General features: G+C 40.9%; 1 protein-coding gene across 2 annotated transcripts; it reads right to left on the bottom strand.

Annotated features, from left to right (window-relative positions):
• Nucleotides 1-1,305: 1,305 nt before the first annotated feature.
• cpeb1b (cytoplasmic polyadenylation element binding protein 1b) lies at nucleotides 1,306-13,381 on the bottom strand. 2 transcript variants are annotated; one of them, XM_078268907.1, is made up of 11 exons: nucleotides 13,100-13,381; nucleotides 12,656-12,877; nucleotides 10,994-11,223; nucleotides 9,874-10,126; nucleotides 9,642-9,755; nucleotides 7,106-7,210; nucleotides 6,413-6,549; nucleotides 5,093-5,291; nucleotides 4,696-4,790; nucleotides 3,671-3,751; nucleotides 1,306-2,750 (listed from the first exon to the last, which is right to left on the bottom strand). In XM_078268907.1, exons 1-11 carry the CDS (start codon nucleotides 13,128-13,130, stop codon nucleotides 2,640-2,642), a joined length of 1,578 nt encoding a protein of 525 aa, XP_078125033.1. In that variant the 5' UTR covers nucleotides 13,131-13,381; the 3' UTR covers nucleotides 1,306-2,639. The 2 variants fall into 2 exon arrangements, with proteins under 2 accessions (XP_078125033.1, XP_078125113.1); XM_078268987.1 differs by having other exon boundaries at nucleotides 7,121-7,210.
• Nucleotides 13,382-16,975: the final 3,594 nt, after the last annotated feature.

Raw genomic sequence — 16,975 nt, 5'->3', positions numbered from 1 at the left:
AGTCATAAAAAAGTCATAGTATTTCGTAACGTCATATGTCACAAATAAGTCATAAAATGTCATATAGTCAAAAAAGCTCAAAGAATAAAGTCATAGAATGCCATAAAAAAAGAATGTACGCTGTCATCTTTGTAGATTCACGACTAAAACTGTATGTACACTCAAAACCGCCCTCTGCATAGTAACGACTGTCTGCATACATCGGTAGTATGCTCACTCTGTATGAAACTGTTAAATCAATTTGTTTTGCAGTATGCTAGGCCAGGCTTAGCTGGTTTCTGGTTTTGGCAAGCGTAAGTTAACGCTTTGCATTGTGGGACACAGTAGGCAGGGTAGTTCTCATACATCCATGAGTCATGGATGGATAGATTGGCCCGATGCATACTGGAGATTTTGTGCGAATCAGTAAGGCATCCGGGTAATTACTTTTGTTTGTATACTGCATGCGACACTTGGCCAAATCAGTACGTACTGCTTTAGTTAGAAGCTGAATGGTTTAAGGAATATTCCAGTTAAATTGCATCAACAATCTGGCTGCTACGATACACTTAATGGTTGTATTAAAAAACCTTTAAGGATGAAGTCAGACACCATGTTTAAAAGGAACTAACCATGGTTATTCGTGTGAAACTCATGAATAAATTGAATATATTACAGGGCCCCATTTCCCAAAATCATTTGAAAAGATCATCTTTGTCCCACCTGGGAGCTAATAACAGTTTAGCCTCAAAAGGGCTCCACAGCTCTTTTACATGCCAGTCAGTTCACTGATCATTGGGTTGTATACCATTTGTCCAAATAACTTAGTGATTTGTATTTACTCATTTTGAAGCCCAAATGAAAATGAAAGCCTGGAGTTTGAAAGAGCCAGGGAAGGTCTACCACAGATCTAAGATACTATAGAGTTGCATGATGAGAAGTAGGTTTTGAGCTTGACCCATAATCGAGTCAGCTTGAGATATCCTCACTTCATTAACACAACCTTTAAACTGAGATATGGAAGGGATTTGTCGATACAGCACCTTTTGAGACCGGAAATGCACAGCTTATACACACACAACCCAATGAGTAGTGAACTGGCAAGTACTGGTACAGAAAGTACCACACTAGTAATCATGACTCACTGACATGTAAAAATTCCTCTTAAGCACAAAAGTTAATTTGCAGTCCCGTGTCGGTCTACGTTGAGGAAATGACTGGAATTTGTGGCCGATGCGATTTGAAAACTTCACTTACAAATAACATCGTTAGGGTGGCACTCCAAAGTACCACCCCTAAATTAATGAAGAGTCCAGACATGTCAAGTAATGCTTAAACACCTTTATTGTGCCCAATCTGAACATATTCCACAACTGCAAGTAGCAGCAAACTTGGCAGACCACAATGAGGTAGACTTTCAAAACTCTAAAAAGCAGCTGGGCTAAGGGACAACAAGCTCAGCATGACAAACGTAATGGATAAAGAAAAGACACTTGGTCTTTGGCACACAGCTTATGAGTTTATGTCCAACTGGAACAGGAAGGCAAAATGGGATTAAGAAAGCGTGGAATCATTTACCGGGGTCTACTCAAGCTCTGGATAGATTAAGTTTATCGTCAGCTAAGTGGAAGTTCTTACATTCAACAGGAAACAAGCAGCTGTTCTAACATAGGCGTGTCCCCGTGCTGATGTACAAAAGTGATTAAAAACCACTGCCACCTCTCCACACGTGCAAATTAAAAAGTGCAAAAATCAAACTAGTACAATCAAATGTTCATTCACTCTCTCAACAGGATCCATCAGGTGCTTGAGAAACGATGGATTGCCCAGTTGAAGCGTACAATTGTTACACACATTTAATACAACTGGACCAACAAAGCAAGTTAAAGTAGTACTTCCAACATTTTGTGCCCATTTAGCTGAAATTTGGAAGGGCAAATTAAAAAGAAAAGCCACAAAAAAAAAAAAAAAGTATGAGGAAAAAAAAAGAAAATGAAAAAATAAAAAAGGGGAGGTGTTTTCCCATAAACAGCCGCCTGGTAGTTCTGTTCAAAATTTTCATGTTATGACTTAAAACCGTTTGTGTACAAATTAGTAAAAAACTGCGTAAAAATGTCTGAAATGCGACTGGTTAAATGAAGCCCAACATTCAACTCCCAAAAGTAAGAAACACCAGTTGGCTTGCACAGGAAAAACAGATGCCAACTGGGGGTAGGGGAGGGAGGGAGCAGGGGGAGGAAAATAAAAATTTAAAGGCACTGTATGGCATTTGCCAATGAACGGCAATGAGACTTGCGTGATTGCTCTTCACTATGCAACACAAGTAAACAAAAAGAAAAAAAGAATTGGCCTTTTCATCCACTTTTTAACCTTAGGCTGACTTGCATCTGTCTGTCTGCAAGTCTGTGAAAATGCATAAGTGTGAAGGGCCCCTTGTCTTTCCCAACAAGGTCACTGTGCATAGTGCCACTGTGAACAGCAAAAATGTAGCAAGTGCAAAAGTGAACATTTTCTACAGTGATATCCCCAGTGCCTGGTGGAGTGCCATGGTGCCCTCATACCGAGGGACATCTGGCACACGTGCTCTCCTTGGCGGGCAGCCTCGCCCCTTCGAGAGGGGCTCTTCCTCTGGCCCTTCAGAGTGTTTGGATCCATCTGCTTTAGCTGGAGTCTCTGTTCTTCTGGTTGCGCATGAGGGGCCGGTGGTTGCTCAAGATGTCCATGGAGTGCTGCCAGTGCCAGCAAGAGCGGCAGTAGTACTTAAAGCAGGCCTGTGTGTCGACAGTTGGAAAACATTTTCAGGGGATCCATTTTAAAATGAATTCATGCACAATGGCTTAAAATTATAAAAAAAAAAAAGGTTAATACAAGTTGGTCTGGTTTCGTAGCTTTGGCCATTGTGTCAGTTATAACCAACTTAGCAAGTTAGTTGCTGAAATTTAGTTCTCGCTTCACTAAAGTCCAACAGAGTCTTCATGGTCACTTCAGGTTGTAAACAATACTAAAGCCTAAACAAGATCTAATCCACTATTACAGTAAAAGCAAAAAATGTGTACAGTAGTGTCAGTAATAGTCCCTCATTGTACAAGAACTGCAGATATGACATGTTAGTCAGTTAAAGCAGAAAGTCTGTCAAGAGATTGAAATGTTACTGTCCATTTAACTGCATCTGTTTAAGCTCGCAAAAACATTTTGCTAACCTGGAGAATTGTCCAACTGCTTAGGTTTCTTGCAATTATATTTGTTCCCAGATCTCCGCCATTAACTTGGTACAGTTTACTTAGTATTACTTTATTACTCGGACACTATGTACTACAAAGATAAATGTTATAATAAACCAGAACTATCCTTTCATGAACCATCATTTTCAGCATTGTGTTTATTGCAATATCAAAAGTTTTACTACATTTAAAGTGTACTAAACCAGACATTTGAAAATTTTATATAATGTCATTTACGTGGTAACTGATTTATAATTTTTATCCATTTCCATGCCTTATGAAAAGCTATTACTACTTCTTTGGTTTAGATACACTCAGGGAGTCAAACATGTTATACTCTGGACCATAAATACCAAACTTAAAGGGAATCTAAGAGCCAGAAATTTAGAAACTACTGGCCAAAGCGCTGGACTAGCCACAACCAGCTGCTAGCAGGGCGGAGATTTGTTGAAGCGCCAGTTTCCACTGACCTGGTCTCTGCAGAAAAAAGGCCCAGGTTGGCGAAGGCAAATTTGACACATGGAGTCTTCCAGGTACGGGTCAATCTGCACCTGAGGGGAGAAGCCAAAGCCATCTTACAAAGTGCACAGCAGTCACAGTAAGTGTAAAAGTAGAAGCTACTGTTAGTGAGAACTTGAAGGTATTTTTACAAGCAGATTTGTAAGTTTTATCAAATGTCACTCCAAGGCTCCACAACAGGGATGAGTCGGCGCATTGGTCGCGTTTACATTTCCTCACACAGCTTCTCCCCCTGTTGGGATGGCAGCATTAGCCTGCTACGAGGACCAGAGGCTGAACCCGCAGCACCACCTACTGCCATCCGAATGAGACGTCAAGGCGGTGTGAGGGGAAATGTAAATGCAGCAGACAAGCTGGTACTTTAGCCTTCCGCCAACTGTAGCCAGAAGGGTCACGGCAGTAGCCAATTCATGTTTTGGTAGCTAGCTCGAGCCTTTAATCACAGTACGCATCAGACCTTACAAAGCAAAACAGTATGATCACACTCTGCTATGACGACATTTGGGATAAAAGGAAAGACTAGTACTCGTAAATGTTACTGTATGAAGCCGGTGCATGCCCATGCTCGTCTGATGGGAGGGGCTGACAGTGGGGAGAGCTGCAGGACGAGGTCTCACTACCTCATTTTGTTTTAAAATTTTTCCTCTGCAGTTTTAATGTTTGCATCTGATGGAAGTGGGGCTATTTTGAACTACTTTATACATTACTGCCAGGTAGTTTAATCTATAATACATTTAATTTTAATTAAATGCTAATAAAAATATGCAAAGTAACAAGTGACTGAAGTTTTATAATAAATGCAGTGGAGCATTTCCCTCTGAAATTTGGTGCAGTAAAAGTATAATGTAGCATAAAATAGAAATACTCAAGTACCTCAAAATTGTACTCCATACAGTACATGAGTAAATGCACTTATTCTTGTCCTTTCTATAATTAAGAGTGGTGAAAAGTAATTTAGTACGGAGTAAATTCTTACCTTCTTTGTAAACTTTGGGGTTTTGATCTCCACAAATGCTGCACACACAGCCTTCAGGTAACTGCGCTGATTGTTAAAAGTGACACGTCCAGAGCCTGCAAACAAGTCAGGTCGCACATGGCAAAAATATTATTCACAGTAGCTTTTTATAAAACAGATAGCTTCCTCAATGGTCAGCACTGTAAATGATGGCTAAAACCCTAATGTTAGAGTTCAAAGCTACACATTTTGTATTCATGAGTACAGGGTATACACTGATCATGGCAACGCCATTCATTTTGAAAACAATGTTGCCATTAGTATGCCCTTAGTAGCTTACAAGATATCCACAAACTGCATGTACACGTTTCACTTAAAAGAATGAAAAAAAAACACGACTCAACACCCGTGGTCTCACCGATGGGGTACTTGTGCTTGTCCGTGTCTATGCCAGCGTACATGACCCCTCCAAAAAGGTCATTCATGATGCTGGCCAGGGCCTCAGCGTTCAGCATGCCATGCAGCGCACCAACAAACACCGTCTTACTGGGGTCCAGACGCTGGGCGGGGCAGCGCACGTAGTTGCTGTCGGAGATCACCCAGGGGATCACCTGCACCTGAAACCAGAAAGGGGACATACGTCACAGGAGCTACTTAATATATTACTCAGACAAAACCTTACCTGATAAATAGTCTAAATCTGCCAAGGTTTACATTTTTTAAAACCACCATCACCTTTATGGCAGCAACAAATGATTAACATGACAATTATTTAAAAAAATATATAAATAAAAGATTTTTCAATAATATTCAATTTACAATGACAAAATAGAAAGGCAGAAAATGCTGTCACTTGAGATGCAGGGACCAGTGAAGGTTTGGTATGACTTGAATTAAATGGATTATAAATTATGCCAGAAATGATTTCAGCTCTAATGGGATTAGAGAATAAGGAAACAAGATTACAAATCTGATCAGCTTTCAGTCCTTGACAGCTTGATTCTTGGTGCTATAGTTCAGACACATTTCGGGCTGTCTGAAAGAAGCATTTAACGACCATAACTAGCTCTACTGTATGGAGAATCAGGGAGCAACCCACATGTGACAAACTGAAGCAATTCAGTCAAAACGCTGAAACCTTCAGGTTAAATTTAGATGCAGTACAGTTTGAACGGGTTTGTGTTTTTGCAACTACAGTAAACCTCAGATGTTAGACATTCACACCAAGTTGCCAGTATGTTCGGTACACCCATCTACAGTAATACATCAGCTTGGGCTGCTCGATTATGGAAAAAAATATCACGATTATTTCTATCAATATTGAAGTCACGATAATTTAACACAATTACTGGTTGACTTCTGGAATGATGTTGCAATTATTGAACTTAAACTGTGGAAAAAGTAAAAAAAAAAAAAAGTCCAAACCTCAAAATCGTAAAAAATAAATGTTAAGTCAAATCCTCAGTTAAGACGGAACCATGAAATGTTTGGCTACAAAGTTATTGCCAATAATTGTCATCATTTCAGATGTACTTTCATATACCGTTTAATTTATAACAAGCTTTTCATGTTTCTGTATGCAAAAAAATCTTAATTTGTAAAGATGTCAGATGAATGTAGTGGTAAAAGTAGCATGAAAATGACTTGCATCTCATTTTTTACTCAAGTACAGTAAATGTTCTTAGTTACATTCCACTGATTGCCGAGAGCATGATTGTGCCTTGCATGTTCTACTCACATCCTTGCATCGCATTCTGCGGCTGGACATCTTAAAGTAGTACTCTCGGTTGTCCTCTGGGTGAAACGGGTCTTGGGAGCAGGCATGGAGCAATGCCCGCACAGACTTTTCGTTCTCGAACACCAGATAAACGTAGCCTAAAAACGTACAGAATACTTTTAGGATATAGAAACGTGCCCCCCCCCCAGAGTATTGTGAGAATTCAGACTTTGAGGCGATGACTAGGCAGCAACTACTGTTAAAACAAAAATTATAATACTACAACAGTTATTGTAATTTGCAATCAGCTTTAAAAGGCACGACAATGAGTTTTAAACAGCATCCGATAGAATACAGCAGTCACAAGTAGACCCACAAACTTTTGTTCAGTCCAACTGCCTAAAAGTGGCCAGTGAGTGAGTCAATACCTCTGGAGAAAAAACAAAACAAAAAACACAACCATTGCAGAAACCCTACAATTATAAGCTTTCAAAACTAAACATTAACCACAGATCTAATGCATTATGAAGCATCTCTTGTTTTGTCTACACCTTGCATCTACCACCATGTTTTATGCTACACTTCAGCCCCAGCATCACCATCCAAAGTAGCCCTAAAAACCAACCGCCAAACTCACCAGCATGCCATTTGCTCACCACTGTGCCACCCTGAAGGGGGAAGGAAAAAATGTTTTGCCTACCAGCTTGTTGTTACCTTTAGCAACATTACCTTTAGGAGGACAGCGAGGGTGCTTTCCATCCTTACCAGGCCACTCCACAGTCAGAGGGCCGTAGCCACTGAAGGTGTTGATCAGGCCAGCTGAAAAAAGATGAGTGATAATCCACTTTACATGTCTTAAAAGTGGATTATAGATATAGGGAATCGAACCAGTATTTCAATGAGTCTTGTGTCCATAAAGTGGTTACATTTCTAGTTTGAATGGGTGAAAAATGTATGTTTTAGGGTGGTCAAAATAATGCGTTAATTTCAATTAATTAATCTGAGAAAAAAAATAACGTTAAAAAAAAAATAACGCAGATTAATCCATTCCATATTGACCCGGAGCCATTCTAGCCACCATTGGACTGTAAAATGAAGGACGGAGACGAGAATGTTCTGCCTGGATTATTAATTGGAACATTTACTTGTAAAAACCTTACTGCCAATCCTGGCTACTGAAATCTGGTACCACTGATATGTCTGCGCTTCTCTCTGAAACAGACGATACAGGTAACAAACACCGCTGCACATGACGCTAGTTAACACTATACTCGACAGCAGCTAATGTTAGCCTACCGCTAGCTAGTAGCTGGATTAAACACGGTTAAAATGCTGACAGCTAACGCTAAACGGTGTAAAGTGTGACTGTGTTTTTACTGTAGAGGATTCAACACCGGGATGTAACAATCTGCAGCTGCCGTTGGAGAAACAGACTGTGCGTTCAATGAAACTGGTAAACTACAGCCTCGTGGTGCATTTGAAGTTATTGTAAATGTCCTCTTCCCATCTGATGGTTCAACAGCAATTTACTACTGAAATTAGTTATGGTTATTAAATCATTTCATTTTGACCATATGGCCTTAGCAATAAACAAGCCGTTCTTTAATGTCACCAACTTGTTTAGTACCCTTTTCCCCCCTCTTAAAAAGTATCGGTTCAGACACGGTTAATTATGTATGTGATTAATTAATCACAGAGTATGTAATTAGATTACATTTTTTAATCGATTGACAGCCCTAATGTTTATATCATGGTTCCTTTTTTGATAGGAACTTTACACTGGTTGTAATTTATGGCTAGATTTGCTGAATCCATCAATTAGGTACTAGCTTAGAACGGGCCCCAAAGCAACAACATAAAGCACTGGAACCATGTAGGAGACTTTGTCTCGATCACCCAATTAATACCGTCTTTCGCCACGGTCTGCATGTCAATGCACTGGCTGCACCACCCAGAGCTATGGGAGAAGCTGGAGAGTCATAGCTTTCTCCCCACCCAATTATGCTAATAAAGTAACGATTAAAAAACCCACAAATGCTTGATCAAGGGCCCAGCCCGAGAATAATGGCAGAAAATATCGGCAAGCTCGGGCAGAGAATCTAAACTCTACTAGGTACTGGTTAAAGCTAAAAAAACTATTGACTATTGAGAAATAAATTCTGTCAAGTCACAAAAAAAAAAAAAATACTTCCTGTAAACTACTGGTGGACATTAAAAAGTTCTGCTAAATTAAGAGGGATCTGAAAACCTGACTGAAGCAAATTTGGCTCACAACAATCGGTTGTCAATGTGAAGGCCCATCTTGGCCTTGCTGAATTTGTTCCGATACAAGAATTAGGACTATAGACGAATATTCTAAATTCAAATCTATTATACATCACGCTGTCATGTAAGCCTGGGTGTTCATTGGCATGTACTGCCTGTGCTGCAGTGACAGAGCCGGTAGAAAATCAGTTTAATCACTTTAAAAAAGAGGTTTATGTTTAAATATAGCTATAGTTACGTCTCTTGTTTGTCCTCTTATAGACAATGCGCAAAAACCGATCCAATCCAGAAGTGCATTAAACCGCCATTCTTTACGACTTCCAGCAGGGGTCGACTCCACTGATTAATTTTGATGGTCCCATTTGTTTTTAATTGAACATAAAGCAGGGCATGCTCTAGGGCGTGGATACACACCAACCTGTCAAACATGGCAGAGGCTTGGCAATGCTAACCCTGGCACGGTGTACATTAAAATCCACTGGATTGCGTGTGGCAGTTGGAGAAAAAAAAAAAAAAAACAACCGGCAACCTTCCATCTTAGCTTGGTGCCACTGAATCCATTTACCACACTGGCTTAGACACGTTATCTTCCCCATCTCCGTCCTTTTCTAAATAGGGACACTTCAGATTACAAAATACCAGGATGATGGCAAAAATGCAAACTGGCTTCAAAATAGCAGTCCACAAACAATGAGTGACGCCACTTATGCTACGTAAGAAAAAATAAAGTCTACGGTTCAAATTTTTTCAAGTGTTATTTTTGGCCAATTTAGACAGCCCTAACAAAGATGCACTGCGACTTGACACATAAGCAGTGACTGCTTGCGTTACATCCAGCTGCAACATTACACCCAAACCAGAATTATGGAGATATGGATTTAAGCACATTAAGGGCTGCTCACTTGTTGCAATGTAAGCATTTTATTTAAAAAAAAGAAAAAAGAAAGATGTCCAGCACTAAAATTAAAATGAAAGCAGCAGTTACCTTCTGTGATGTCCCAGGGCACGCCACCAAGAAAGACCTTGCAGGAGTACAGAGGATCCTTGTTATTTCTGGGAGGCAGCTGACCGCTCCAGGTGAACGTGGCCTCATTCACAGCTGATGAGTCCAGAAAACAGGGTTAGCCAAAATTCAGAGGTCACCTCTATCCACAAAGCCACCACAACCATGTATACCATTAAAACCTGAGCTATAGGTGAATCAATTTTAGATTTACCGGCAGCCTGTCTGTGCAAGCGGGCCTCCCTCTCAATACTGAACGTATCATCCGACTGGTCGAGCAGCTCTGCACCAGGCCAGGGAGAGCCGGTACGCCAGCGGCGGGAAATGGCTGAGGCGGGGCTGGCACTGGATGGTGGGGTCAGAGGAGAGCTGGAGTCCTGGGGGTCCAGACGGGAGCCCAGTCGCAGCAGATCCTTCTGCATGTTTGACGCCAGATAAGGCAGGGGAGGGGAAATCCGCAAAGTTGACTGGACAAAAAGACATGTCCAGACAATTGACCTTAATATGGTTTAGGCATATCAAATGATTTCATAAAGCCCCACCTCCTACCCAGCATCAACCTGCAGGCTCAGAGTCTAGCTTTCCTTAAGAGCCTGAGCTTAGCGTTTTCTTAAGGGGGAACAATAAGGTCTAAGCGTGGACACCAAATATTCTACAGTCACATAACCCAGTCTACATCAGCTAGGTGACTGAAATTCCATTGTCTTTTGCAGGTTTTTTGTAGACCATTGTAAGCTACGGTCAGCGAGACTCAAGACTTCCTCACATTAAAAGTCTAGCCCTTATAGCCACTTTAAAGGACGCTGTTAAATGAAATCTGAGTAGGAAGTGTTGTGTTTCATTGACAGAAGCTTAAAAAAAATAGAATCAATGAAAGTTTTAACAATATTTCTGTAAGCAACTCAGACCAACACAGTGGTGATTATAGCATGACAGTATGTAGTATATGTATTGTAGTGATGAGTTAGTGCTGTGGAAATGTGCATTATCCTAAATTTATCAAGAAAACCGGTAAACACAGAATTGCATTTAGATTGGATCAGAAAAGAGCAAGATGGTTGACTAAAATATACTTACAGGGAAAAATTAGGAATAGAGGGCCATCTATAAATAAAAGCCTGTTTTAAATAAAAAAGGCCCAAGACACTATTTGATCATTTATGGCATCTACAGGTTAGCATATTGTGACCTGGCTGTCCAATCAATATTGCCTCAATATTTGTTTTTTAACAGTAAAGCCTATCTAGGTTTGAGGCAAATACCTCCCACCTGACTGATCTCCCCCCACCTAACAACCTTAAACATAAAACTCATGCAAGTATCATAAGCCTTACCAGCATGTCACAGAGGTGGTCTGAGCCAGAGCTGAAACCACTGGTCTCGGAGTCCTCAGGACTGCTGGAGCGAGAATCCAAAAAGGAACTTGAGTCCAGACGGTTCGAGATGCGAGCCATGCTGGGGAACTTCTCCAGGAAGTCAGCAGTCATGCTCATGGACTCAGGGGGCATGTAGCCTGGGGGCTTCCCAAGGATGCTACTGAAGGGGCTGTTCAGTATACCAAGCACTGGAGAGAAAAAAAAAAAAAAAAAAAAAATATTTACAGTGTTAGTGAGATGATTCAGCCATTTCAGAGTGATCTGTCCAAGTAGCCATGGTGATATTACCCCTTAGCTTGTTTGATGTCTGTTTTGTAAGTGGATGAGCAAACTGAAGCTGGGATGTGTGTGCTGAATCGAGCCATATCGATTTGTCAGCAGGCACACAGGCATTGCAAATATCTAGAAATGTCTAATCTTTCTTTGCTCATTCAGTTGCTAAACAGGTTCCCATAAAAACAGCAAAGTAAAGAAGATTGGGTTTGTGTGCTGAATCTACAGAACCACATTGGTTTGAGAGAACACTCCCAAATTTGCATGTAGAAGAGGATACTTTATGGGCAAGCTAGCTAGCTGCCAACAGGAAGATGAAATGCTTAAGTCGATGCTTGAAGCATTTTCTAAATTTTACTTTCAATTATTTGTAACTTGGCTGCAACTAACCTGAAACACAATCTTGTCACATAAGCTTAACGCCTTTCCCTTTAGCAAACTGGAGGCCAATTCAGCCGACACCTTTGCCAAACAAAGTATAGGGACTGTTTAGCAGCAATTGCTTAAGTAATTGCCAGCAGCTTCCTTTCTCTTGATAACGAAAGTGAGTCAGGTGGCATCTGACAGACTGTACTGCGTGGCCTGTAACCGTGAACATGGAGGCTCTGAGGGGATTATTCAGCTGTAGGCCACATTCAAAGCTCTGTACCACTTTATGGGCCCAGTTTAGAGAGCTCTAAATGAAGTTATGCCTGGTTGGTTTGGAACTATAGTACTACAAATGGGTCAGGACAAGTTATGACCTGAGACACCTCTCCAAAGACACTCCTCTCAGAACTGTGACAGCTTAAATGTCAGTATTTACATCATCTATGTTCACGCATGTTAAGCTGCTAACTGGCACTGTTAGTCTGGTTTGTATCCTAGCTAAATCTATGCACTCAGCCTGAAAAATCTCTTGTCAGTTTGATCAACAGGTACTTAAATATTTAGAAAATGACTCGTAAAATAAATCGTACATGCTATAGGTGTGGGTGAAAAGAAAAGTAGCTTCACTGGATTGTTTGTGCCTGCTGTATTGCTAGAGATGCAGCAAAGCAAAACTGCCACATCATCCTCCCTAGTGACGCTACAGACAATGTTCGCACACAGACAGCTGTTAATAACCAACCACCACATATTTCAATACAAAATGAGGGCGACACAAATGGCCAAGGCACACAACCTCAAAGGTTACAATATCCTCCTCAAATAAAAGGGGTCATGAGAGAGCGAATAAACTCATGGGAAAAACAACCATCATCAGCCACACTCTGGGACATTATGTGGTATAAAACAGAATATAGAGCTGCAGGTTTTGTAGTTCTTCCTAAATACATTCAGGTAAACAAAAGATTTGGTACTTACTGGAGGGTGAGCTGGTCTGAACTTTGGAGGGAGAGGTGTGGTTGTCTGTCTCCTGGCTGCTCCAAGGTCTGTCCCAGGCGGACAGCCGGAGAGACTGGAGGCCCAGGCCCAGGTCTGTGACACCCGGTGGGCCCCTGGATGAAGGCATCTCCTGGGAGCTGGGTATGCCACCACAGTTGGGGAAGAGCATCCTCCTGCTGCCCACTGCAGCCAGCTCCGACTCTTTCCGATCCAAGATCCAGTTCAGGGATTTAGAAGAGAGAAGGGAGAGTAAGTGTTAAGACAGCTAAAAAAAAAAAAAAGGACTGTTATCAGCCTGCGTTACATAGAACAGGGCAGGGAGAGACTCGTCACAAAACTGCAAAGAGAAAGCTCATTTAAAAACAAACTTCCCTGATTATCACCACCACATCTCCCTCTACCCTGGTTGACAGGGGAGCTAACCTGCTGCCTCTGTGCCCGGTGCAACTGCCATGCATCTCCGTCCGCATCACTGACCCATCTAGCAGCATGTGACATGGCTGCTGATGCACTCGCACACCCCTGCTAATGACATCAGCTTTCCCCCACCTTCCTGCTTCCTTGCCTAACAACTGTGTAATGAGAAATTCCTGTCGGAGCTATTGGCTTGTTGATTGAAGTACTCCCCTCTCTGGTAGGCACAGCACGTCTCGAATCATTAGAAAAGGATAGCTGCTGCTGCCACCGTTGCTGCTGCTTACTCTGTCTAGCCTTGTATCCTGAGCTGACAGAGGCGGGAGGGAGAGAGAGAGAGGGGGAGGCAAGGGGCCGAGCTACAGCGGCATTGTGGGAGGCAGCATGCGAGATGGGAGCGAATGACTCAGCAGACTGGATTTAAAAACAAACAGGGTTGAGGATGCTCAACAAGCTATCAGAAAACGATTTAATTAACTTAAATCGCACACACTAATTTGGTGTTTTCTTCCATTTCTTTTGCACACAAAACAGTGAACAAAACACTGCATGCAGAGCCACTCTGTAGCAGCTCACTTATCAGATGAGGACAGAGCGATTTGCACCTCCAGCTCCTCCCTTCCCCTCTCCAGGCCTGGAAAGCATCCAGCTGCAGCCCTGATTCAGCAACACCAAGCTGGGGCAGTCAGCAGCAGAAGTTTAGCTCAGTTTGCATCAAGATACAAGTCACTTTCGTATCACTAAAAATCTACAGAACATAAGTGTTGTACTGCAGCTTGTGTCAAGCTGAGTGAAACCCATTTTATCTGTAACAAGACTGCTAAAATGCCTTAAGCAAATTAACAATTCAAGGAAACTGTGCTGAGCTTAAATCTTGGCAAATCTCACGCTTGAGCTAAAAAAAAAAAAAAACACTTCAAAGTACTGCAATGCTGCAGACCATCATGCAGCATGAATCAGCTGTTGGCACCCAAATGATAATGACGAGGTGAAGATGGCAATTCTGGTTGACAAAGTAAAGTAGCTTATTCTTTGGTGGGGCTGCAACTTTTTAACGGGGAAAAAAAATATATAAGTAGTGGTATTTTAACTTCCATTTAAGATAATCTTATGGGTTTCTAGTCTAAAATGGTCACATGCAAATAACAAAAAAAAAAGCAGCAGGAAAATCCAACATCAGATTCAGTAGCTCCTACTGAAGACACCGAGGTTGTGTGCTCGGTTTAAAGTTCTTAGGAAACTGGAAAGAATTTACATACAATTTAAAAAACTTACACATGTAGGTATTTTCAGGCTGATTCAAGCATTTTTAGAATGTGAAAAATATAAAGATGTAGCACCGGTTACTAGAGCTGAAACGTTTAGCCAATTAATCGATGTCAATCTACTGACAATTACTTTAAGAAGAAACGCCAAACGTTCTCCATTTTCAGTTTCTCAAATGGTCATTATCGTTGTAAATTCATTCTGGTTTTTGACTGCTGGTCTGACAATCCAGAAACTTGAGTAGAGGTCACCTGGGTCTTCTGATAAATTGTGACATTTTATAGGCTAAATGATTAATCCATTAAATATAGTTGATTACCTTTGGACCGAGAGTAAAACAAGTGAAGGACTTCATTTAGTGTTCTCCAATCAAAAATGTATTCCTGGCTTTGAAACAGCAGAAAACAACTCTCAATTAAATGACTAAATAAAATACAAAAATAAAATAAAAAAACCTTTATAAAACTATTTTTTATTATGTCCGCTGAAACTTCGTTCAGGAGGCGTAAGGTTCAGTGGATGGAGTTGGATTCACTTCAGTGTACCAAGAATGAATCTTTCCTTGCTTTTTGCAGCCAAGTCGACCTGCTGCAGAGTGGAATATACTAAACAGACTTTACCACACAGCAGGTCTGGCTTTTCCTTGGTGTTAGGTGTGGTGCACACACCGCTGAAATCCAGAGCGTTGCCCAGCATGGTGTTCATCCTGCGGAAGATGTCTGCGTTGCTGCAGGTGGACAGGGCCGGGGACTCGGAGTCCGGGCTGTCCGGCCTGCGGGGATCATTTCTCTGCAGGAGGGAAAACAGGAGCGGGGGTACATTAATCTCTGCATCCATGCTAAAAGTTAAGCTCAAGGTTAGGACACATGTGGCGGACTGAAAACTGTTTTTCGACCGTTACTAAAACAGCTCTAGTGAGTTATTTTGGGTAGGAATTAAAATGTACGCCTAAAAGAGATGTCGGTGGTAGTTTAATGTTACACAAAAGGTCAAATGTTAACGTTTAATTCGCCAATTTAATTTAGTTTTTAACTCACCAGGGAAAACGCCATGATATGGACTGATAGCATATAAGAAATGTCACAATAATAATCGCTGGCAACAACAAAATGTCATATTTATGAAGTCTGCTCGCCAGCTAATTAGTCTAAATTTAGTGAACGTGCGCTCGGCGAATGAACTGAACCTGAACCCACTGCCTCGAGGGCCTCGCAGTCTGGTCACGTGACAAACATCAAAGAGCACCCTGGACAAAATAAAAATCACGTGTCAATATCATGGCCAATATAGATTATAATTTGAAAAGAGATGATTATGGATGTTTTGGATTTTATTATTAATGTTTTCTGAATGGACCTGCAGTTCAGCAGGTTATTATGAAAAAAAAAAAAAAAATACTCCAAGTATCCAAATATGTTCTACCCAATGTATTTTGGGATGTGTCCCAGTATTTATAACAAATGCTATGATATACCATTATATTAAAAATATAAAAGTATATTAATAAATATTTTAAAAGTCATATTTGCATCTTATGACACCTGCTAATAAAAGCTTTTCCCTTCAATAATCAGGCTGAATTTCCATTTAATACACTTCATTCATTTATTTAAATCAATGAACAAAACTAAGACGTGTTCGTTCGATTCAGAGGTCTGAAACCAGGTTAGTTTAATCTTACTGTTGTAATTTCTAATTGATTAATTGCAATCCAGGTAATATGGAGGTGTATTTAGGGCCTACAACATGCTTTTTTACATAATCTTTACTGAAAGCTGAGATTTATTTTACTATGACTAAGATCACTTGACTATGGAGATATCTCGCTTGGATTTACGAAGGTACTGCCATTGAACGGTGATGGTTGATCACGGCTCTGTGCCATGTTTCGGGTCTGTTAGTGTAGAAGATGAGATAACTACTTTCTCCACTTCTAAAAAGATCATCAAAAAGGGGTTTCTGGCTGTCCTTTAAGAAGCTCCCATTTGAATGTGCTTCTTCCTCTGTCAGTTTTCATGTCTGGTGGGTAGTGTAATGTATGTTGTTGATGCCACTTATGCTCTGCTCGGGGAGTGAGGGAGGGTTGGCTGCTGTTTTGAATCATTGGTCAGGTTTTTTTTTAATAAGAGTTCAAAAAACAAAATGCTTGCTACTACTACTGTGTCCCTTTTGAGTATCTGTTGTTTAAACAATAAGCCCATTGCACTCATTGCAACCTCAATAGCACAGCCACTTAGTCACCACCTCATCCACGTCTCCTAAAGTCTTGATCACGAATCTTGATTTTCCTCTTGATTGGTCTCGTTCTTTCTTTGGGGAATTTTCTTGTTTTTTTCTCTTGTCCAGTTTGACTTCCCTGTAATGTCCTTGATCTTGTCTTTAAGTTGTCCAATTTTTTACTGTGTTCTTCTCAATTTAAAATGAAAAAATATATACAAACCTAGGAGCTCATGTAGTAAATGTCTTCCCTTGTTGAAATTTAGACCGACCGGTCAAGACAGATGGCTGCCCAAATATGAGCCCGTTTTTTTTTTGTTGTTTAGGTTTCTTCACGTTATAGGGGAGTTTTTCCTTGCCGCAGTCGCCAAATACTTGCTCATGGGGGAATGTTGGGTCTCT

The sequence above is a fragment of the Sander vitreus genome, chromosome 1 (assembly GCF_031162955.1).
Source record: "Sander vitreus isolate 19-12246 chromosome 1, sanVit1, whole genome shotgun sequence".
Lineage (NCBI taxonomy): Eukaryota > Metazoa > Chordata > Actinopteri > Perciformes > Percidae > Sander > Sander vitreus.
This window is presented reverse-complemented; position numbering and strand designations above follow the sequence as displayed.